The sequence below is a fragment of the Eulemur rufifrons genome, chromosome 16, assembly GCF_041146395.1.
Source record: "Eulemur rufifrons isolate Redbay chromosome 16, OSU_ERuf_1, whole genome shotgun sequence".
NCBI lineage: Eukaryota > Metazoa > Chordata > Mammalia > Primates > Lemuridae > Eulemur > Eulemur rufifrons.
The window spans coordinates 73,618,550-73,641,774 of record NC_090998.1 but is presented as its reverse complement, the minus strand read 5'-3'; the positions used below and the strand labels follow the sequence as shown (position 1 = coordinate 73,641,774).

Genomic DNA, 23,225 nt, shown 5'->3' with positions numbered 1-23,225 from the left:
GTAGAGACAGGGGTCTTGCTCTTGCTCCAAAAAAGCTAGGCTTATTTTTCTCTAGATCCCATAATTCTCTGCGTGTTGTTGATCTCTGTACGTATTTATGGAGGAAAGAAGAACCTGAATAATACAAAGCAAGACATGTCTTCAAATTCAAAACACTTGACTTTGGAATGTTATTCCCCCTATATGCTCATTTCCTCTGTGCTTGGCTGCCAACCGTGTCTCAGCACACGGTCTGACTGGGTGTTGAATGAAAAAAGTCCCAGATTCCCACAGATGACTAAATTTTAGTAAAGGTTAATCATTTCTGCTTTAAGTTGGCCACTTATTGATTTAGGTAATCAAGGAGTGGCAAGGCTCACTGGGAGCCTCTAACACGACATAGTATGTATTAGGTCCGCATCCTTTCATCCTGGGCCTTATAAATGAGAAAAAAGTTAACTTGCATATCCCTAGAGGTTGTACATGATGTGTTTCAGTTAATCTTGTGCTGCTAATGTTGGGTGGTGGTGAGCAGAAATTAATTAATTTTTATTATATTAATCAATGATGCCACCTGGTGGCCAGAGAGGATAGGCGTTTTTGTGGTACCCATATACACTGCACCAACTTTTGGTTTTTTTCTTTGATAAAAATAACCTCAGTGGTGTTTGAGGCATTTTTATTGGTGAAGTTTTGAACAATGCTTAATTTGTTTTGGCAGGAGCAGGAAAGTCATAGAATACTACTAGTTTAACATGGCAAACCGAAATAACTGCTCTCCTCATTGTTATTTTGCAAGTTTCTGCAGAGTACTAGGTCCTAAGTAATAAATAGTTCCTTATGACCAACTTAGGCTTGTCTGTCTGGTCTCCTTTCCTGGGTTTCACCTTGGTCATAACAGTCACTGGTGCAGCTAGTGGTTTCAGTGTTCCTCCTGTCTGACTCAGAGTGATCGGTCATGTTCTCATGCTGCAGTTAAGGCACAGGGTGACTCTTAACTGTTTAAAGGGCCCTGTCTTCTTTGAAAAGGTAAAAGTTCTCAAAAAGATGTACTGCAACAAGATGTCCTGAAAACATGGATGGATGGATAGATTAGTTGGAGAGTTGAATTTTGGAGATCATTAAGATGTTTCTAAAAATGTGCCAAGGAGGGTAAACCTAACTCTATCCCATCCTCAATTAATAGCATGATATTGATGTTGCAGCATGTTAGTGGTGGATTTTCTGCTCAGAGTGTATTTAAACTATGTTCCTAAATGTTTAGGTTGGCAGGCCAGCAGCCAGGCTTGAGTACAAGCAAAGAAAACGCAACTCAGAAACTTATCAGGCACAGCACAGTGATTCTGAGGTCAGGATTTCCTAATACGGACGTCTTCCAGTGAGCTCTTTTCAGTTGAAAAGTGTCTCAGTTTTCATGGTTATACTCCTACGTTAAAGAAGAGAAATTTAAGACAAAATAGGAACTGGCCATGAATCTAATATTTAGGTACATCTGCTTTCCTTTCCATATTCTTCAGCTAACTAAAGGATTAAGGGAAATCACCTTTAGTTAACGAGGCAGCTTAGGCATTGAGAACATCTAATAAGAAGGGTAAGTTTGTCTACCCAATCCTGTAACTGTCAGCTATAGAGATGTTGGATATTTGCACTCACCAAACGTGGCTTATATATTGAATGCATTCAGAGTGCAGTCAGTGTGAGAGTAAGTTTATTTTCCATCTCTGAGTGAGGCTAGGTGTAATGTATAATCAGTGTATTTTGTTTAATTTTTGTGGTTTTCATATATGTTTTATCAGAAGCAAGCTCTCCAACCTGTAAGTTCAGATTATTTAAGGTCTAAATTGCTGGTGATAATCTCTCATAAAATAGAACCTATGCTGTGGCACAGGGAAGCTTAATGTGGCCATATATGACATCTCATCATGGCTTATTGCCAGTGCTGGATATTTATAATATGCATGTCTAGACTCACACAGGCTCTTGGATCACTGTCTCAAAGACATGTGAAGTTTCAGCAATTGGGCTTGTCTGTTTGTGTCATCTGTTATGTTTGAAAAGCTGGCACTGACATGCAAGTTTCCCTTTGTACCTTTGAGCATGACTTCATTCATCTGTGAGATGAATGTATATCTGTTTCATGATATTCCCAACTAGAGACTGGGTCCGATAAAAATGCATTCAGTCTCTGAACACACATTTCCTGTTTCTATTTTCTCCATTCCCCCTGGCCTTTCAGCCTTTATTGCCTTTTACCTTAACTAAAATACAATCCTGTCTAGCAAAATAATGTATTCTTTTTATTCATTAAGACTTTATTGTTCCCTGTGTGCAAAGCCCCTTGCTAAGTACCGTGCAAGGGGAAAGGTAAATCAGATGTACTGCCCGCAAGGAACTTTGAGTCTAATGACAAAGAAAGTGATAGAAGGCATGAAGTGAGACTGCCATGTCATGTATTATTCAAAGGGAAAAAATGATTCTTTGGAACAAAACAGGAACGTTTTGTAGGAGCGGAGGAATTTGAGATGAACCTAGATGAATGGGAGTAGAATTTGTATGTGCAAAGACAGAGAAAAGGATTCAGAAGGGAACATTAGAGATGAAAAGGTATGGAGCCAGGGAACACATGGGAAGTGTTTAAGGAATTGAGCAGAGTCAAATTCAGGTAAGAACATAGGGCCTGTGTTAGGTGGTAGGAAGAGAGAAAAGTCAAGTCTAGTGGGGGACTTTAAATTCCAGGGGAAGGAATTTGTGTTAATTTGGTAGGCAATGGGAAGCTACCCAACATTTCTCACCAAAGAAGGAAGTATTGCCTTGAAATCCTATGACATTCCTTGGTATTAAAGATTTGTTAAATAAAACCTATTGCCTCATGTTTTTTCTGTTTTATAAGAACTACCATATAGCACATTGCTTACTTACAGACCATCTTCATCTAGACCAGAGTTTCTCAGTCTCGGTCCTATTGACATTTTAGGTCAGATAATTCTTTGCTGAGGGGCTGTATTATAGGGTGATATTGTATTGTGATAACCACAACCGTCACCAGACATTGCCAAATGTAGGCAAATTCGTCCCTATTTGAAACCACTTGTCTAGATATGTGTATTGAGTTTCCTTGGTGTCTTGGGAATTATTAGACTCTTAGATTGACAAATGCAGGGGTCCTTTAGGCATGAATTTATTAATGCTTTAGAATTTTATATTACACATGCATTCGGCTCTCAAGATTAAGGCAGTTCCTGTGTGTTGGGGTGAAGGAGCTGAACTGGCCCCAGGGAGACCTGGATTCTCATGCTGGCTCTGCCACAGAGAGGTTATATGACTTGGGTGAGACTCTTTGCTCTGTAATCTGATTCCTCATCTCTAAAATAACCAGTGTTATCTCTGAGGCTCTTTCCAGCTCTCATTCTACATCCTGATTTCAAATTGGTCTCAGGGCTTTATTCTTTTACATTTGTAGAAAATTAGCACAAGTTAACTAATGTATATATTAACCAGCAGGACTGACAAGTACTGAAAAAGAAAGGTAAGTGTCTTAGGCTCACTGCTTTATTGTGCTTCAATGCTTTAATTTTTTTCTTTTCTAGATTATTTGAAGAATCTCAAAGAAGATGCTGGAGATTACAGAGACACTCAAGGTAAATAACTTTTGTGGTCTCATGTTACAGAAGTTTTTACATTATGTTTATTTCGATCTAGAAAGTAAAAATATACTGATAACAAAACCCATATATGAAACTGTATTCATAAGATGTGAAGCCTTTTTTAAAACTCTGTTTTGGACAGATTTAAAATAGAACCAGATAACGTAGTAAAGTGGTGCGGGAGGCAGGTGACATACAGGGACAAAGAGGCACACAGTGAGCACTGATGAAAGCCAGCCTCCTGTGAGGGTGGACCTGGCATGGCCGGGGGTCAGGGAGCTTTGCCCTCCTGTGCTCGGTCACGCTCCGCCTGTGGCATGTTTGATTTCTGTAGACATCCCTTTCTTCATCTTGTAAAATCAGGAACTGAACCAGGTGATCTGCAAGGTCCTTTTAAGCTTTAAAATCATGCGTCCTTGAAGTGACGAAACTACAAATCAAGGATAAAGTCTAATAAAGTATACTATTCTGGGACTGTTTAACGTTAGGCATCGGCCTTACCACCCTTCCACCCTCACCCCTAGCACCTAAGGGAAAAAGTCTCTTATAATACAAGGGACTCTTTGATATTCGTGGGGCTATTGGAGTTTCTGTCTGTATCTCTCCGTCTATCTGTGTCTCTCATTGTCTCTGTCTCACACACACACAGATTAACTCTGTTCAGGTGTTTCTTTCTATGTATCCCCAAACTACCTCTTTCAAATGTCATAGGTATAACCCTGGTTCTAATCTGCAGAAATACATTAAACAAGTCCATGTCTACCCTTTAATTTAATGAATTTTGATTACACGCTTGTGTGTACTTTACGATTTCAGAGTAAAAAGTTTAACAAGTTCTTAACCCATTTTGTAGAGATTCTTATTCATTCTCTCAATCATTTACTTCCCCTTCTCTAACATCTTTTATTTGCAAGTGTTAATGCTTTTAAAGATGCTTTATTAAAGGAAAAGATTGTGCTGGGGAATATGACGTGTTTCTTTTCTTCAGTGAACATGTGCTCTACTCAATGAAAAAGTTTATAATACTCATCAAGTAAAGAACAAAGCAGATGGCTTCAAAGTAAGGCCACACCGCTCAGGACAGAATCATTCTGAAGAGGAAGAAAGGTTGGAGATTGAAGAGGCAGGGAAGCTTTGCTGGAGATGAGTGGGAGGGTGGTCGAGAGCAAGAGTAGGCATTCCAGACCAGAGCCCATCTCATGAGGATAAAAATTATATACAGAATTTAGTGATTAGAAAGAAAACATCTATCTGCGGTCCCAGGCTTCTGCCTTCAAGGAAAGTGAATTATTAGCTCCATTTTACAGATAAATATGGGGCCAGAGATTAGGAGATTATTTAAAGGAAACTACACACTTCAGCAAAGACATAGATTAGAATAAGCAATGAATAGTGAGGGCCAGTGTATGGCCAGAGGCCAGTCACATGGTGAGCAGCTACAGATGAGACTACTCAAGGGTGAGAGAAGGTGAGACAATATACCTTTGAAAGGTAAGCAGAAGAATTAAAGGAATAGAGTCATTGGGGCCTCTTAAAGAAATGCCATGGGGAAAGTAGATTTGCTGGATGAATTGGAAAACTCAGCTTCAAGGCCAGGTGACCAAATAGCAGCTTTGTCATTCATCCATTCATTAAATCATAAGGCTTATCTACCCTGCCCCCTGGAATTCTAGCAGGCCAGGAAGCAAGGAATGTGTCCAGGGTAATTCTTGAATATCTGCTGTGAAGAGAGTATCAGGTACAGTAAATTCTCATATATAGTTGGGGTCTCTATGTAAGGAAATACTGCTTTCCTTTATAATAGTGACGATAACACACACTTAAAAAATACAGAAACCTCCACAGTTGGTACCAGAAAGAGAATCTCTTGATAGGTTACAGTAGTCGGACCAAAATATCTCAATCCCTTTTCAGACACTGATCTTTTGTTTTTTAATGGTCCTTTCATCACTGACCGCTGTCACTGCCACAGCAGCCTCGGGAGGGCAGGCTTCCCTCTTTAACACTGTACCAGTTTCTCTCTATGGGCGTGCTACTCTCATACCGTACAGGATAATCTTCTTTGTGTGGGTTTCTAATGAGTATTGCATGGTGATTAGCATCCCTGCCTCCTGCCCTAAAGGCCAATTGGTCTTCCCAGTCATTATGACAACCAAAAATTATCTTTACATGTGTCCCTAGGGGAGCACTACTGCCTGGGGTTGAGAATAGCTACAGCCCTAAACCAGATAAAATGCGGACTTTTTCCTGTATATCTAGTTATAAAGATAACCAGGCTAGAGCATTCAAAAACATTTTACTAAAGGCAAAGGGTTAATAAAAAGAATAAAACACAGATAGTCCCGTGAAGCTAAATAACCCAGCTCACAAAAATGACACACGTAATTTCCTAAGGTCTAGTATGCCTCCATGGGGCATTTCTCCCATTTCTAATTCACACTTCTTGGAATTAGACTAAGAGAAGGAGGCTGAGCCCTGCCCCTCTTAAATAGTCATTTCTTATAGGTTTTGTTTCCTGTATCAGGGTCCTCTTCCCTCACAATCGTTCTCTCCTGATACAGTTTACACTGGAATAGTCCTTAGCTTCCAGGTGAAATCTTATCCTTGTAAACTGTAACAGGACAATCAAATCTCAGCACAAAATAACCCTGATTCATGCTGTTGATTAACATTGTCTTCAATGTCTTTCTTTAGCTCATTTTTTCATAAGTATTGTTTTTGCCTGTTTTTCCTTGATTTTGCCTTCATCCAACCTCATATTTCTGCCTCTTCACAGTCAAGTGAGCTCTTCCTGAGGTTGGTTGCTGTGAACTAGCTAGCTTGTCATCTGGAATTGCTTAATGCTGCAAACTATTTGTTTTACTGGTATTGACCAAATGCACCTTCTGTTCCTACACATTTTAGATGCCCTTGCTGTTGTTATAGAGGTAGCCAACCATGCCAATGACACCATGAAGCAAGGAGTAAGTATCTTGATGTCAGAGGTTGGTGTACTCTTAAACCTGAAAGCCTGGGCCTTCACATGCTCTATGTTGTTTTTCTGTAGGACAACTTTCAGAAACTTATGCAAATTCAGTACAGCTTAAGTGGACACCATGAAATAGTGCAGCCTGGACGGGTGAGTGTTTTAGACTGCCTTTTGCAAATTTAATACAATGCATTTAGGCACCATTTGTAGCTATTTTTCATTTCAGTTATGAAAATAGGTTGTTACCGTCACTCTTCATTGATCCAAACTCAATCACTGTATCCATTCCAAACTTTCATGATGTAAGTCACTGTGACAATTTAATTAGGAGTAAGTCCATTCATGATATAAATCCAATTCAATTAGAAGAATGGCAAGGGACCCCACAGAGTATCTGATTTAATGGGATCATTTTATTGTATATTACCAGCTGGGCTCACGCAGCTTTCAAGACAATTTCATTTAAAATCTTTAATATAAGAGAGGATTATGAAGGGAGGGAGAAAATTGGTATTTTGATGCTCCTCATAGAGCACAAAAGCGGCCTAGGGAATGAATTCAGGAAAATTGCAAAATGCAGTTGTCAGGATGTTGGATGTGCTTCAGGATCAAGTGTGCACTCGGTCAATTAATTACACGTCTCTCCACACAGTATCCCTGGGGCCAGTATTGGATTTATGTAACTCTGCTTGCTCATCCAATTCCTAAATGACTTATAGGATTTAAAATTAACCATGACTATAAAAAGTCACAAGGAAATTACGTCTCCATGGCCCTACACAAAAAAGTTTCTGAGGAAAGAAAGTTGATAAGGAGCTTATATGTCTATTGTCATTGTGTTATGATGGTAGGACTAAATAGATGTTTGTTTGGATGAATAGGTTTTTCTCAAAGAAGGAACTCTGATGAAGCTATCTCGGAAAGTCATGCAGCCCCGAATGTTTTTCTTGGTAAGAGGCTGTGTGTAGTTCTGATGTGTTCGAGGCAGGAATAATTGTTTAATGAAAGCAGACATTTATCCATAGCAGATAAGCTTAGCACATTCAAATATTAGTTTTAGTGACATTTTTGGCTGTATTACATAAAGTCTGTTTTGATGCATAATCAGAAAATTATTTCCTTTTGGAATGTAGTTTATTTCATTCATAACTCAGAAGAATTGTTTTAATCATTTATTTCGGCAGACTGTAATGCCGTAGTGGTATTTAGAATTGAGAAAACATTAAATCTGATATAGAACTTGGAAAGGAAGCACATTTTCCAGAAATTGCCGTTTTAATAATATTCTAATACAACGTTCTAGGTGGTTGTAGTGTATAGAGCTGAATGTATGTACCTTATTCAGAGCTGTTAGTGAGGAAACAGTATTTTTCCTTTATTTTTGTATCTTATTAATATCTTTGTAGCTGAAATTTGTTTTTTCACTTTGTGTCTTTACTTACCGTGAAATGTTTCTACTTGCAGTTTAATGACGCCTTGCTGTACACGACACCGGTGCAGTCTGGGATGTATAAACTGAACAACATGCTCTCATTGGCTGGAATGAAGGTCTGTGTATCTGTTAGAAGTTTTTTTATTCAAATATATATATATATAGTTATGTATTTGAGAAAAATCCCTAAGATAATCATCTTTCTCACATCCTTAACTTTTTTCTCTCCATATGTTACTATCATGCTTTCATGTAGTCATTTGTTCACTCATGCATTAATTTATTCATAAAATATTTATTGAGAACAATTATAAATAAAATAAAACATAGTAGTAGGTTTGGTGGAAAATAGGAAGATGGGTTGATTCTTTTTCTCTCTGCCCTACCCCAACCCCCCTTTCCTCACCCTCCCCCCCTGCCCCCCACAACAGAACTTAGCAACTACTTGGGAAGATAATACACTATACATAAATACCTATAAAGTAGACAGTAATAAATATCACTATAAAGGCACAGTTAAAGTTTTTGGGAGTTCAGAAAATGAAGAACGTGCAGCTTTTGATAGTCACAGTGGAGGGATTGGCTTGCAGCTTTTGATAGGCAGCGAGGAAAGAGGGAGAATCCAGGAAGTCATTTTAGACTTCTAGAGGAAGAGCCAGTAGGCCTGAAATTATAGGTGACATTTGGCTGACATTTGGTGACATTTTAGGCAAAGGCATTCCGGGTATAGGGAATATTGTGAGTAAAGGCCTGTAGGTGGGGAAAGCTGGGCCTGTGTGTGGGTATTTAAATTCCCCTGAAGAATAGAGTAAGTGATGGAGAATAGTAGTAGATAAAGCTAAACAGGAAGGTTGGCTGTAGATGTCAGCTGCTAGGGGCATTCGGCAAATCCATCTGCAGTTCAGAGTTGAGATTTTCAATACAAAAGGTGTGCTCAAATTGTTATGCTTTCTTCCAGGTTAGAAAACCCACCCAAGAAGCATATCAGAATGAATTAAAGATTGAAAGCGTAGAGCGTTCCTTCATTCTCTCAGCCAGGTAAACTTTTAAAAATTTGTGTAGATGAATTTTTGTCAGTATAACAGAATCAGATATCGCCAGCACTGTTTACATGTAGGTTAACTATTAGACTTTGTGTTTCTTCTTCCTTGTCTTTTCCAATACCATGTAGGTGGCTCTAGATTTACCATGCAGGTAAATGGCTGAGAGCTGATGCAATAGGGTACTAGTAGCACAGAGATAAAAATGTTCCTCTGAATAGAATAGTAATGGTGAAAGTGCTTTGCTGATCTTTTTTTAAAGTGAATATTTCAAATTGTTTTTAAAAAAACTAGTGTTTTGTAGTTTACTTGGAAATTTTCACAGATCATTTAAAGGTTATAACAAACCTATGAGGTAGGTGTCATCTCATACTTAAAATGAGGAAACTAAGTTGCAGAAAAATTGGGTTGCTTTCTTAAAGATACGTAGCTGGCAAAGCTGGGATACAAATTAAAATTAAGTCTTTTGTTTTTAAATCCATTGTTTTTTGGTTTTTTGTTTGTTTGTTTTGTTTTTTGAGACAGAGTCTTGCTTTGTTGCCTGGGCTAGAGTGCTGTGGCATCAGCCATAGCTCACAGCAACCTCAAATTCATGGGTTCAAGCCATCCTCCTGCCTCAGCCTCCCAAGTAGCTGGGACTACAGGTGTGAGCCACCACACCCGGCCTATCCATTGTTATTTATGATACCACCTTGCCTCAGACAGGAACCTGCAGTGACTTCCGTGTAAATCAGAATATATTACCATAATGTAATTCAAGCACTAAGGAAACCTGAAGCTATATGACTCATATATTATTGAATTATTGGCTGAGTGTCAGAAGTGGATATTTGGGAGGATTTGACTGGTGAAGGGGGAGACACCAATAGTGATAGAATGTTCCACTGCAGGATCTAGATAGTCTATGTGGCTCTTCTCAGACTTAACCTTTGATATAATAAAAAATAGTACCAAACAGTGTTGTAATATTTACTGTATGCCAGATGTTATCCTAAAGATTTTATGCATATTAATTCATCAAATCTTCACAGCAACCTTTTAAGGCAAGTTACTATTATTGTGCCCATTTTATGGTGAGAAAAGTGACCGAGTTGTTAAGTAGCAGAGCCAGGATTTGAACCCAGGCAGTCTGCTTCTAGCTGGGTCCATATCACTAAAATCAACTAGGATCTTAGTCGCAGAGTAGTGGTTGGAATCATTTATTACTCTGCATCAGGCACAGTACTCAGTGTTTTATATTTATTTTCTCTTTTAAGTTCCATGATAACTTGTGGGTTGGGTATTATCTCTATCTTCTGGGTGAGAAAAATGGAGAGGTTCATAGAGGTTAAACAGCACATCTAAAGTTACACAGGTAGTAGGCAGTGGAGCTGTATTTGAACATAGGTATATCTGACAACCATTATAATTCTGTCTGTGTCCGTGAATGTCAAGGGCTCAGACCAAATGTCTGACTTCCCCAAATCAGAGGACCACAGAAATCCTCTTTGGGGCATGTCACTTCTCTGAAATGAAATGGCCACTGCTACCTGACGTACAGGATGACAGAAGACAAATGCCTGTGTTCAGGGTTTGTCGAATGCTTCCCAACTACCAGTCAGGGCAAGCAAAATTCCTGGGGGTACCTGGAGCATCCCCCAGATATCAATATTTGATGAACGAAAGTAAACTCTTAATCACTTGGCACTGTGACCTTTTTTTTTTCTTTGAGGGGTGGGGGACTTTGAACAAAAGTTCAAAGAATGTCAAATCCGTGTATATCAGGCTTCTGGCGAGTACTTGAGCTTGGTTCTTTAAATCAATAAAGTTATTTTCAAATGTCCAAAGTGGAAATACCTATAGAAAGGTCAAGTTTTCAATTGTACTTATATGTAAAAATGGGCTTTGGTAAAAACAATATTCTGTTTTATTAATAAAGATTAAATAATTTGAGAAATGATAGTAAATCTTTCTGGTTGCCTGTCAGGTAAATACCTGGATGTCCATGTTTTTCCAGATCGGTACCAGACAGGTGTAATGAACAGCTCTGATAGAGGTTTATATTTGTGTAACTTTGTTTTGGTTTTTTTTTTACTTTTTTTTTTACTTTTTTTTGTTTTGTTTTGTTTTACTTTTTTTTTTGTTTGTTTGTTTGTTTACTTTTTTTTTTGTTTTTTTTTTTTTTGAGACAGAGTCTCACTCTGTTGTCCAGGCTAGAGTGCCATGGTGTCAGCCTAGCTCACAGCAACCTCAAACTCCTGGGCTAAAGCAATCCTCCTGCCTAAGCCTCCCAAGTAGCTGGGACTACAAGCATGCACCACCATGCCTGGCTAATTTTTTGTATATATATATTTTTAGTTGTCCAGCTAATTTCTTTCTATATTTTTTTAGTAGAGACGGGGTCTCGCTCTTGCTCAGGCTGGTCTCAAACTCCTGACCTGGAGCGATCCTCCCGCCTCGGCCTCCCAGAGTGCTAGGATTACAGGCGTGAGTCACCGCGCCTGGCCTATATGTGTAACTTTGAAAGAGAATTTCTAACTGATTATGACTTAGTCTTTACTATTCTTATTCATTTGTCCTTTGTTTTATTCTCTTTTTTTTTTTAATTTATAAACTTTTTTTTTTTGAGACAGTCTCCCTCTGTCACTGTAGCTAGAGTGCAGTGGCGTCATCATAGCTCACAGCAACCTCAAACTCTTAGGTTCAAGGGATCCTCCTGCCTCGCCCTCCTGAGTAGCTGGGACTGCAGGCGCATGCCACCATGCCCAGCTAATTTTTCTATTTTTAGTAGAGACAGGGTCTCACTCTTGCTCAGGCTGGTCTCAAACTCCTGAGCTTAAGTGATCCTCCGGTCTCAGCCTCCTAGAATGCTGGGATTACAGGCGTGAGCCACCGCACCTGGCCTCATTTATCCTTAAATGCAACTTGCTATCCCTGGAGTTAGCCTTTCTTGTTTTTCCCTGTATGATCACAACCCCACATGTGCTCTGCTCTGTGTCAGCCACAGCAGGGGAAAAACAGTCCTTTCTCCGTCAGTTTTACAGACTTCTATCTCACAGCTCCATCTCAAGGAAGTACTTTTTTCACAAGACACTAAGATACTTTAGCACAGGATGAAAAGTCACAGTCTTGCCAAGAAGATGCTAGAAAAGCAGAAAGTGTGCCTTTCATAAATGAGACTTACGCAATAACAGAGGTACAGAGTTGGTTTTCATAAACTCTAGCTTTCATAAAAATCACTTGTGTGGAGAATAGTTGTGCCTCATTTCAGGGGTGGACAGGAAGGTCATATATAAACCATTTTATATATTGTTCTTTGAATATGATATATGGATCCCTTCTGCTGTTTGTCTTTTTGATAGTAGCTAGTCTGGTGCTCAGTGATGGGCACTGATTACCGTCAGCAGTCACTGCTGAGTCAGAGTAATTTTAGTGATGGGAGAGAGTCATTGTTTGGAGACTGGCACATGGGGAGCAGCTCGGGAAGGGGACTGTCTAATGTCCGTCATCCATTCAACAAATATTTATTGAGCACCTACCTTGTGCCAGGTACTGTTCCAGGAGCTGGGGGTACAAAGTCCCTCACCTTAAGTAGCTTTGTTCTAAAGCGGGGGTGGGGGGTGGGAGGGATATATAATAATCAGGTAAAATATAATTTGAGGCATTTTATGTTATGAAGAAAAATAAAGTAGACTGAGCACACAGAGAGTGATGGGGCAAGCTATTTTAATGGGGAGATCAGAAAAGTTCTCTTTAAGGAGAAGCAGAGACCAGAAAGAAGCTAATTCCAGGTGGAAGAAACAGCAAAAACATAGGAAGGAGGCAGGAAAGAGTTTAGTATGTTAAAGAAACAGCAAGAAGTCCAATGCGGGTGGAGCCTAGTGTTCCAAGGAAGGTTAAATGTGAGGTAAGGTAGGGGGCGGGGCAGGGATGTAGGGCCAGGTCCTGTGAGGTCTCCTAGACCAAAGTAAGGTCATTGGATTTTTAAGTGTGATAGGAAACCATCCAAGGGTTTTAAGCTGCAAATTTACATAGTCTAGTTTATAGTTTTAAAAGATCGCACTGGCTGCTTTATAGAAGACAGACCATCGGGGGACTAGAGCAGAAGTTGGGAGATCAGGTAGGAGGCTGTCAGTCCCTGATGGTGTCTTGGATTAGAGTGGTGACAAGAGGTCAGGATCAGGCACAACCACAGGATCACTGATGGGTTGAATGTGGGGTATGCAGGAGAAATCATAGAAAGTTCTCAATAAGGAAAAAGAAATTTCCAAGGGCAGATTAAGCTGGCATGACTATTGAATGCCACCAGTGAGCCATGGTCTCCTTCTCAATTCCTCCTCCACAGTGAGGCTGATCCTGTATCACAGGTTAAAAGGGGGTAGGTTTTGGCTGCAAAATGAAAGGGGAAATAAAATTTTAAAAAGAAAAAAAGATAGGGGTGGTAAGAAGGCTTCTTGTAATCTGGTTTCTCTCTGCCTCACTGGCCTTATCCCCATTCACTCTCCCCACATCCCCAACACATCGCATGTCCCATCAACACGGATCTGCCTGACTCTCCATGTGTGCCGGCCTACTCCACAACCTTCTGCCTTGCACAGGCAATACCTCCACCTGGAATTCATCCTTCATTCATTGTGGAACACGCAGCCTCTACTTGGGCCAGGCATTGGCCTAGGGATCGGCCCACAGTGGAGAATTAAAAGGGTCCTTCCTTCACTGAGCTTACATTCCACTGGGGAAGACATATACTCAGCAGACATTAACACAAGTAAGTATTATTGTGATTAAGTGATACACAGGAAAAGTACCGGGTGCTATGAGGCTGTAAAGCAAAAGACCTTGAGCTAGACTGGGAGGCCAGAGAGGGCAGTCGGGAAAGCTTCTGCTGTGGATATGGACTCATGAAGGATAAGTAGCAGTTGGATAGCCAGACAACGAGGAAAGGAAGAACCTCCTGGGCATCAGGAACAATGTGTACAAAGGTCATGAGGTGGGAAGGAGCATGGCATATTAAAGAACTGGAAGACCAGCGTGGCATGAGCTCGTGCGTGGGTGGGAGATTGACCCAAAATAAGCCTGTAGAGACAGATGATATAGATTACGCAGAACCATCTTGTGGATTTTGGTCTTTAGCCTAAGAGCCGTAAGAAGCCACTGAAAGGCTTATTTATACAAGGGAGTGATGTGTAATGTGATCAGATTGGCATTTTTAAAGATACGGCTTGGGAGCTGGACTAATGGTTAATTGGAGGTAGGGAATGAGAGGGAGAGGTTCTTCGGAGTGAGTCTCCAGCTTGCACGGTGTCCTGGGTTGTGGTGCCATGCACTGTGATAGGGAGCACTGGGAGAAGAGCAGCTTTAGGGGGAGAAATCAGAGATTTGTTTCAGACATGCATACTGAGGTGCCTGTGAAACATCCAAATGCAGCCATCAAGGAGCAGTTTCTATAAGGATCTGGATGTAAAAAGGAAGCCTGGGCCAGAGCTGTATATTTGGGCATTGTCAGCTTAGAGATGGCGTAAGCTTGGGCGACCAAATGAGGGTATCCAGAGAGACGGAGAGTTCCCTGCCAAACTCCTGTAATTCTCCAAGTCCTAACTTTGTCATCACCTCTGCAAAGCCCTCCTTGCTGTCCTAATTCGGTACTTTGCTACTTTTATGTTATTTGTCTACCTTACATTTGTTATATCGTATGTTAATTTGTCACTTCACCTAAGTTCCGTGTGAGCCCTCAGAAGTGACATGTATTTTATGTGCCCAGTTCATGGCTTAGGTCCTAGCCCTTAGTAGGCTCCCAGTGAATGTTACTCACGTGAATCGAAGTTATGTGGCCTTTGAATGTCAGAGTAGGACAAGTAGAAAATGGTGTGGCAAGGTCCAATCAGAAATCCCTTCTATGGGAGGGCTTTTCCCCTTGGTAATACATTTCAGTCAATGGGAAAATGGTTCTTGTTTGACACAAATTTGCTTGCTGGTAATGTACACATTCTACAAAGGAAAGAATACTTGGCTTAACTGTTTTTCAATCTGAAGAAGATGCTGATTCTTCTGCTAATCATGTATAAAGGGAGACCTAGAATGTCTCCACTGGATGCCGCAGGCAAATGTGTGTGGTCTGTGAGAAATGTGTTATCAAGAGCTGGTAAACATTGTCTTGGCAGAACCCCACACAAGAGAGAGCCAAGAATGATTAAATGAAAGAACAGCATATGTGACATGATTTGCACAGTCGAATCACATTCCACATGCTTCCAAGGCTCCAGAAGAATCCAACAGCAATTCTCAAATTTGCCATCTGCCTTTCTGCTTTCTGTTACTTCTTCCAGTGAAGAGCAGGGGAGGGAGGAGGAGGTGGTGATATTTTATGAATGTTTGCTTGGAAGCCTAAGCATGTGTTCTCATGGTGTAGTTCTTCAGAGAACACGAACAGAGGCTGGCAGTGACCTGGTGGTGAAGGGGTCCAATCCTTAACTACACTTGGGTCTAATACCAGCTCATCACTCAGTGGCCTGTTGTCTATAAAGCAAATTATCTAACATTGCTAATCCTCAGTTGCCTTTTCTGGAAATGGCAGCGGTGGACTGTGATGCTGTCATGGGGGCATGTAAAATCCAGTATATATTCCACGGGGAGCTCTGAGGATGAGACATGGTGACATTTGCAAAGCATTTGGCACAGTGGGCTGACATAAAATAACTATATAATGGTATCTAGTTTTGACAGTAATGCTAGAATAGTAGAGCTAACTAAGCTGGTTTTGTTTGGTTTAGAGAGAAAGGGGGTTGTTTATTTTGTTCTTTGTATATAATGGAAATTTGAGAAATATATTAGTTTTTAAATTTTATTTGGAAACTAGGTTTCTACCTTTTCATACCCATAGGAATGAATATTCTAAATGCCACTCAAGCTATTTAATAGGGAGGTACATTCCAGAGAATGATTCTCTCAGGGAAGGCAAACAGTTGCTACTATCTTCTTTTTTTCCCTAATATCTTCTTAACATGCCCTGGGTTCTTCAAAATACAGCAACATGTTGCCTACATATACCATTATTTGTGATGGCATTTTCTATTTCAGAAATATTGTTTAAAAGTTCAAATAGACTTAAAATTAGAGTGAATAATGCAATGAACTGCATATGCAATCACCCAGACACAAAAATTAAGAATCTGCCACCAATTTTCCTGTTTTATAACTTTCTAATGTACTTTAAAATAAATTGCAGGTATCAGGTCATTTTACTCCTACATATTTCAGCATTCCTCTCTAAAAAATACAGACCTTTTTTTTTTTTTTTTTAATACAGTCATAATCCCAACATGATGAATCTTATTTTATTATGATGGAGTTTTAAATTGACTATATTAAAGTCTCTCATTCTCTCTCTTTCCCTTTCTTGCTGTCTCTACATGTATATGTAGAGATTTATATATTTATTTATATTTAGAATGCCTAAACTGTGCCTCTCAGTTTTGAATATGCAAAACAAAATTTAAACCACAGCTTCTTAAATGTGCTGATGCCAGTGATTTGGAGTTGCCACAGAGGTTTTAGGGAGAGGCATGGTTGTAAAAATACAGAACAAAAATACCCTTTTCTGAACAGGCTTTCCCCTATTCAGCTCATTATCAGAGTTGAATTAAAGATATCTCCCGATGGGCTGGGCATAGACACAGAACACTTGGGGGGCTAAATAGGTAGAGGAGCCCTAACAACTACAAATAAGGCTATTTGCCTTATTAACTACTCCTTCAACATCTGTCTTAAGATACTAAAAATATGTTCTCTTTACCCCACTGTCCGTCCAAGATATTTTTAGTAATGTTTAGTACTCTAAATTTAGATAGTATTTTATGCTAAAAATTGGCATTTTAAACTTGATTTCTTAGAAGACTTCTAAATTCTAGGAGTATGTCTTAGGAGACTCCTTGGTTATGTAAAAATCATAATCATTAATTGTATGAGTGGATCTTAAACTAAACAGAAATAATTCCAAATTTAGGAGACTTCAAAAGCTACTATATTTAACATAAAGTAGAACGTTTGGGGAAAAAAAAAAAACACCGTATTTGCTAGAGTGCCATAGGTTGCCTCTCTGATTATTTGTTCCCATAAAACCTCAGAGGTGCTTCTTTTGACTGGTATTGTTGGAGGGTGGTGGGATCTGTTGCCATGGGTGCAGGAAAAGAAGTAAGAAAAAGGCAAAGAAGAAAAGCTGACATCTGGTTGATGGAATCTTCTTTTGCCCCCAACAGTTCTGCCACAGAAAGGGATGAATGGCTAGAAGCGATTTCCAGATCAATAGAAGACTATGCCAGGAAAAGAATCACCTTCTGTCCTAGTAGGAGTCTGGAAGAGGTATTGTCTTGTCCTTCTTATTTTTTTCAATGCATTTCAAACAGTTTTTACCTTTAAGATACATTTCTGAGGGGTTTAGAAAAGCAACATGTGTGTCAGAGAATAATTGGAGAAGTGTCTAATTTCAGCACTAAATGTTTATCCTGCTATTAGTGTCTAACTGCAAGTCTGTGATACCATATAGCATATCTGTGTATTTTCCTAGTTTTAAAACTTCATTGTAGAAAATTTAGAAAATACAGAATAAAGGAAGAAACTACTTGGCTGTCATCCTTTTTAAGTTAATTTTGGCATCTTTTTAAGTTAATTTTGCATTAGAGGATTTTCAGAATGTAGCTAATCTTAATAGTCTGAGCACATGAAAAATACAATGGCCCATATTTCATCCCATATCCTTAGTGATAACCGTGAGATGCCACTACCAAAGAAAAAGGCTCAATTCTGTAGCAGGCAGTGTGTATGGAGATAATCAGAAGTTGTTCTTCTTCCGCAGGCAGACTCGGAAAATAAAGAGGAAGTTAGTCCTCTTGGGTCAAAGGCTCCCATCTGGATTCCTGATACCAGAGCCACAATGTGTATGATCTGCACAAGTGAATTTACTCTGACCTGGAGACGACACCACTGCCGAGCCTGCGGAAAGGTTAGCTAGGATAACACCCATCTATGTTGTGATTTTCCCGTCGTAAACCATAGTAGTTAAAAACAACAACATGAGAACGGTGGTGGAAAACATGGATGGTGTTTTCTCTAAATATTTAGGGGTGTGGGGAATTTTGTAAGGGAACTTCCCCCCTTCCATCCCAAAGTTACTTTAGAATGTCAGTAATAGATAACATTCATTCAAAAACAACAACTAACAAATCCACGATGAAATAGACCCTCACATTGACAGCTAATTGGGAACTTTCAGTGTTGCAGTTATCCCTAGTGATATTTCTAAGCCTTCAAGACGTATTAGTAAAATGAGCATAGTAACAATGACATCACAGACTTCCTGTGAAAATTAAAGGAGGTCCTGTTTAGCAAACATTTAGTACAGAGCTGGACCCTTGGTGGAAGAGCAGAGAAGTGGTCACTGCTACAGCAATGATAATGATTATGTTGACCATGATGATGGCTATCAGAACAGCTAACAGGATTTATTGTATGCCAGGCACTGTTCTAAGCATTTTAGATATATTAACTCCTTTATTATTTTATCTAGTAAGCACTCAGTAATCTGTGGCCTCTTCATCTTTCAAGTGTGATACTGTGTGTTAGTTCATTACATGGTTGAACTCCATTGAGTTATTATTAAGATGAAGTGAGATTCAGTGACTATCAAACTGTTTTGAAAAGTGGATGGTACTATACATTGTAACATACTATATGGTTTGGAAACAAAAGTGTTTCTAATAAAATAATTCCAATGTGTTTTATCAGATTGTATGCCAAGCTTGTTCATCAAATAAGTATGGCTTAGATTACCTGAAAAATCAACCAGCAAGAGTATGTGAACATTGTTTCGAAGAACTGCAAAAATTAGGTAATATATAAGTAAAGATTTAACCAAAAATTCCTTTATTCCCCAGATGCTTTCAAACAACCTTCTGAAAGAATTATCTTTGGTACATTAGCAACATGATTATTGATACTTGTCTCAAAATTTATATTGAGCTTTCTTAACTCCTATTTTGTGGGAATTCCAAGAGAAGTTGGACTAGAATATGTTTCTAATCTGCGACAAAGGTTTTGCTAAGAAAACTACTTGTAGAAATGTAGTTACAGTGTAAAATGCTTAAAATAGTTAATAGGGTAACTTTAATTTTCAAGTAATTTTGAAGTTTCTAGTTTCACACAACAGTATGCTCATTACAAATCATTTTTCTCTATCCGTAGAGTAATTCTCTAGGGAAATACCAAAATATACTACGCGGCACTTTGTTATCCTAATTTTAGTCACTTGAACTCATTTAGTGAGATTTTATTATATGTCTGACTGTGCAGCTTTTTGACCAAATACAAAACAATACTTCATATTTGCCTGCTCATTATTTGCAAGTACCCTACAGTTAAAGTGAATGCAGCTAGCAGGACTGCTCAGGTCTATATTTTGGGAAGGGATTTTTTAAATTCCTGAAACCTATATGATCTAAATAGTAAAAACTTTGTCCTTCATTTCCATGAAGAATAGCTTTTCATTAGCAAAGAGGAATATCTAAGTGAATAAAACTAGATGACATGCTATTTCAGAATTCATGTATTTATAGATTAATAGTTTATTGTCTATATACATTCTCCAAGAAGACCCATCCATCTATTCCTTTATGTTTCTCCCTTTCTTCTCTGGGTATATAGTATAAGCTGCAAAAATTCAAAATTCATCTTTGAATCCTCCTCCCTTACCACCTACACCCATTTGGTCAGTAAATCTTGTCAATTTTAGCTCTGAAAATCTGTCTTTGTCTTGATTTCTCCATCTCAGCCCTATTAAGACCTTTGTCTAGACTATTAATAATTTCCTAACAGGTTTTCCTGCTGGTAAATCCTTCCTTCTTGCTACTGCCAGATTTATTTTTCTATATTTAATCTGCTTATGTCACTCCCCAGCCTAAAAAGTGTAAACAATAGACCAGGTTCCTTAGAACCAGCCTCTTTTCTTTCCAGCCCCATTATTCTCCAAATAGATGATCTAATTTCATATCTCTCTGCCTTTGCTCATGCCAACCTCTCTATTTGTAGTGTTCTTGCTCCTTTTATTTTATTTTTTTTTAAATTTTTTAAAATCTTTCTCTCTTTTTTTTTTTTTTAATTTTTATTTTGCTTTCTCACAGCACCATTTCTCAGTCTGACTCCTCTTTTTATTAACCTGGAAAATTCCTACTTATGCCATAGTGGCCAGCTTAAATATCTTATTCTCCTCCCCACTTTCTCTGTACCTCTGCAGTTAGAATTAATTGCTTCCTCATCTGTGCCCTATAGCCCCTTTTCTAGTACTTTGTTCATTGTAATATTATGATTATTATCTAGACACCGAACAATGCTAGAGCTTTTTTTTTTAAGTCAGTAGGTTTTTTTTTTATTTTAAAAAACTTTTTGGTAATATACTCACATGTTTCAAATTCTGAAGGCACAAAGAGTAATCCTTTCACATGGTTTAAAGTTCCAAAAGTATAAAATCATAGATAGGGAAAGCCTTCCTCCCACTCACCACCCAGCCATCCATCTTCTTTTCCCGGGAGCCATCAGTGCCATCAGTTTCTTGAGTGTCCTTCCATGAATATTTTATGCAACAACGTTTATTGATTTGAATTAAATTGAATTGCAGAGTGCTCGCCATTGGCTACATAAATGTACCTGATTTGTTTTAGATCACCAGCACTCCCCTAAGATTGGATCTCCTGGAAATCACAAATCCCCTTCGAGTGCCTTATCTTCAGTCTTACATAGTATTCCGTCAGGGAGGAAACAGAAAAAAATTCCAGCGGCTCTCAAAGAAGTAAGTGTTTCCATTAAACTTGCAATGTGATAGAAGCTGAGTTATTCATATGCATATAATACACTGTTTTTCTTTCATAGAGGAAGATGTCATTCCCACTGCTATAGAGTCATGAATTTTAACACTGATGATGGATGTGCCTGATGACTCACAATCTTGCTTGGTCTCCCTTCTGACCCGAGCCATTTAGAAAATGGCTATTGAAAAGTTTAGTGAACATTTAATGGCAATGATAGAAAGTAAAAGATAAGTTGGGCACACATGAATTTTTAAAATTACTTTGAGGAGGCCCTTTACCTGAGGCAAGAAGTCCATAGAATATTTTGGGCATTTTGTTAGCATTTACTGATCTGCACAGTTTATTTGTAGGCATTGGTTATATGAGGGCTGTCCGGAAAGTATCCAGCCATGTAATATGTTCTCATTATATTAACAATGGCTGTATACTTTCTGGACAGACGTCATATATAGCTGATGTCACTGATAGTAGGTTATCTTTCCTTTAAACTTAAAAGAAAATTTTAAACAGTTGTAATCGCATGTAATGCTTAGACCTGCTAATGGCATAATCCACAGGCATTGTTAATATCCTATCCCAGTCCCTCAAATTTAAGTGTCAGCAAGCTTCAAAGAGCAGACAGCATGGCCATTCTGGCTACTCCATTATGATTAGTTTATTAATGAGTTCCACCTGTGCTAGTTTTATGGCCACCAGAGTAGGGTTTTAAATTTGATTCTCTTGTTTAGTTACTATGGACATGTTCTATCATGCAAAGTGGAAGCAAACAACTCTAAATATTTGACCAAGATTATGTTTTTTTACATAAGTTAAGAGTATATTCCGAGTTGAAATAGTATGAAGTGATTAATAGTCAATCTCAGCCAAGCACACCATGTCCGAGGGCACCAAGGTGGTCACCAAGTACACCAGCTCTAAGTAAGGGTGCTTTAGAGACACTCTAGATAGATCAACTATAAAATTTTATAAAAAAAAAATAGTCAATCTCATGAAATAATAAAAATAGGACTGAAAGTTCTGATTGCCGAGTTTTATATGAAACTGGTTAAGCCAATTTAGTCTCTTCTCTGAACTGTCTCTTGCATCCCTCAATTCCTGAGTCTTAAGTCTGCATTCATAACTTTGAGGTTCTTAATCAACTGAATTGGTTCTCAGTTTTCTGTACTTTTTTACCATTTTACACCAATGTCATAGTTTCCAAATACAGTTCTTACCACATGCTCCCCTCTTCAGTCTAAACTCCACAACACTGGTTACAACACTCTTTATGGTCTAGACTAGACTCTAACTGGAGCCTCATTCATACATTTTTCCACCCAGCTATACAAACAGGCCTTCCATTTCAAACCTCTTCTTGCCAATTGCAGCCATTTCTTTTATTCCCCTGGTTCTCAGAAGTGTCTCCAGACCAGTAGCATTGGCATCACTCGAGAACTTACTAGAAATTCTTGGGTCTCACCCAAGATCTACAAAATCAGAAACTCTAACAAGTACTCCTGGTGATTCAGATATATGCTAAAGTTTGAGAACTATTAATACTTTGCTCCTTTGCAGTCAGACCAGAGAAATTAATATATCTAGTTAAGAGCGATAAAAGCCAAAGTATAGTATTCTCCTTGAGAAACTGGGTCTTTTGGTGTTTTTAAATTGAGGTGAAATTCACATAACATAAAATTAACCATTACAGCTCAGTGGTATTTAAGGTACTCACAATGTTATGCAACCACCATGTCTTTCTAGTTTTAAAACTTTTTCATCACCCCATAAAAACACCCTGTACCCATTAAGTAATCAGTCCCCTTTATCCCTTTCCTTCACTCCCTGGTAACCTCTAATCTGCTTTCTGTCTCTCTGGAGTTGCCTATTCTGGATATATCATATAAAAGGAACCACATAATATGTGACCTCTGTGTCTGGCTTCTTTCACTTAGCACAATGTTTTTCATGGTTCATCAAAATTATAATATATATCAGTACTTTGTTTCTTTTTATAGCTAAATAATATTCCATTGTTTGTATATACCACAGTTTATCCATTCATCTCTTGATGGACATTGGGTTGTTTCCACCTTTTGGCTATTGTGAATAATGCTGCTAAAAAAAATTCATGTACAAATTTCTGTGTGGACATATGTTTTCATTTATCTTGGGCATATACCTAGAAGTAGAATTGCTTGGTCATACGGTAATTCTATGTTTAACTTTTTGAGGAACTAGGAAGTTGTGTTCTTATTCCAGTAATGTTCAAAACATTTTTAGAAACTCCTCTATTTAGAATTACACTCAGAGCCTCGGTATTCTTAGTAATGGCAGACTGTGTCTCTCTTG

General features: G+C 38.6%; 1 protein-coding gene across 1 annotated transcript in view; it reads left to right on the top strand.

The window, feature by feature from the left end:
- Positions 1-23,225, top strand: part of FGD6 (FYVE, RhoGEF and PH domain containing 6) — a 106,664-nt gene that overhangs the window by 77,468 nt on the left and 5,971 nt on the right. The window contains exons 9-18 of the mRNA XM_069490642.1: positions 3,567-3,617; positions 6,528-6,586; positions 6,670-6,741; positions 7,473-7,541; positions 8,056-8,139; positions 8,982-9,061; positions 17,298-17,400; positions 17,894-18,040; positions 18,823-18,925; positions 20,751-20,878. Of these exons, the coding sequence (XP_069346743.1) occupies positions 3,567-3,617; positions 6,528-6,586; positions 6,670-6,741; positions 7,473-7,541; positions 8,056-8,139; positions 8,982-9,061; positions 17,298-17,400; positions 17,894-18,040; positions 18,823-18,925; positions 20,751-20,878 (896 nt within the window). The remainder of the gene's footprint in view (positions 1-3,566; positions 3,618-6,527; positions 6,587-6,669; positions 6,742-7,472; positions 7,542-8,055; positions 8,140-8,981; positions 9,062-17,297; positions 17,401-17,893; positions 18,041-18,822; positions 18,926-20,750; positions 20,879-23,225) is intronic.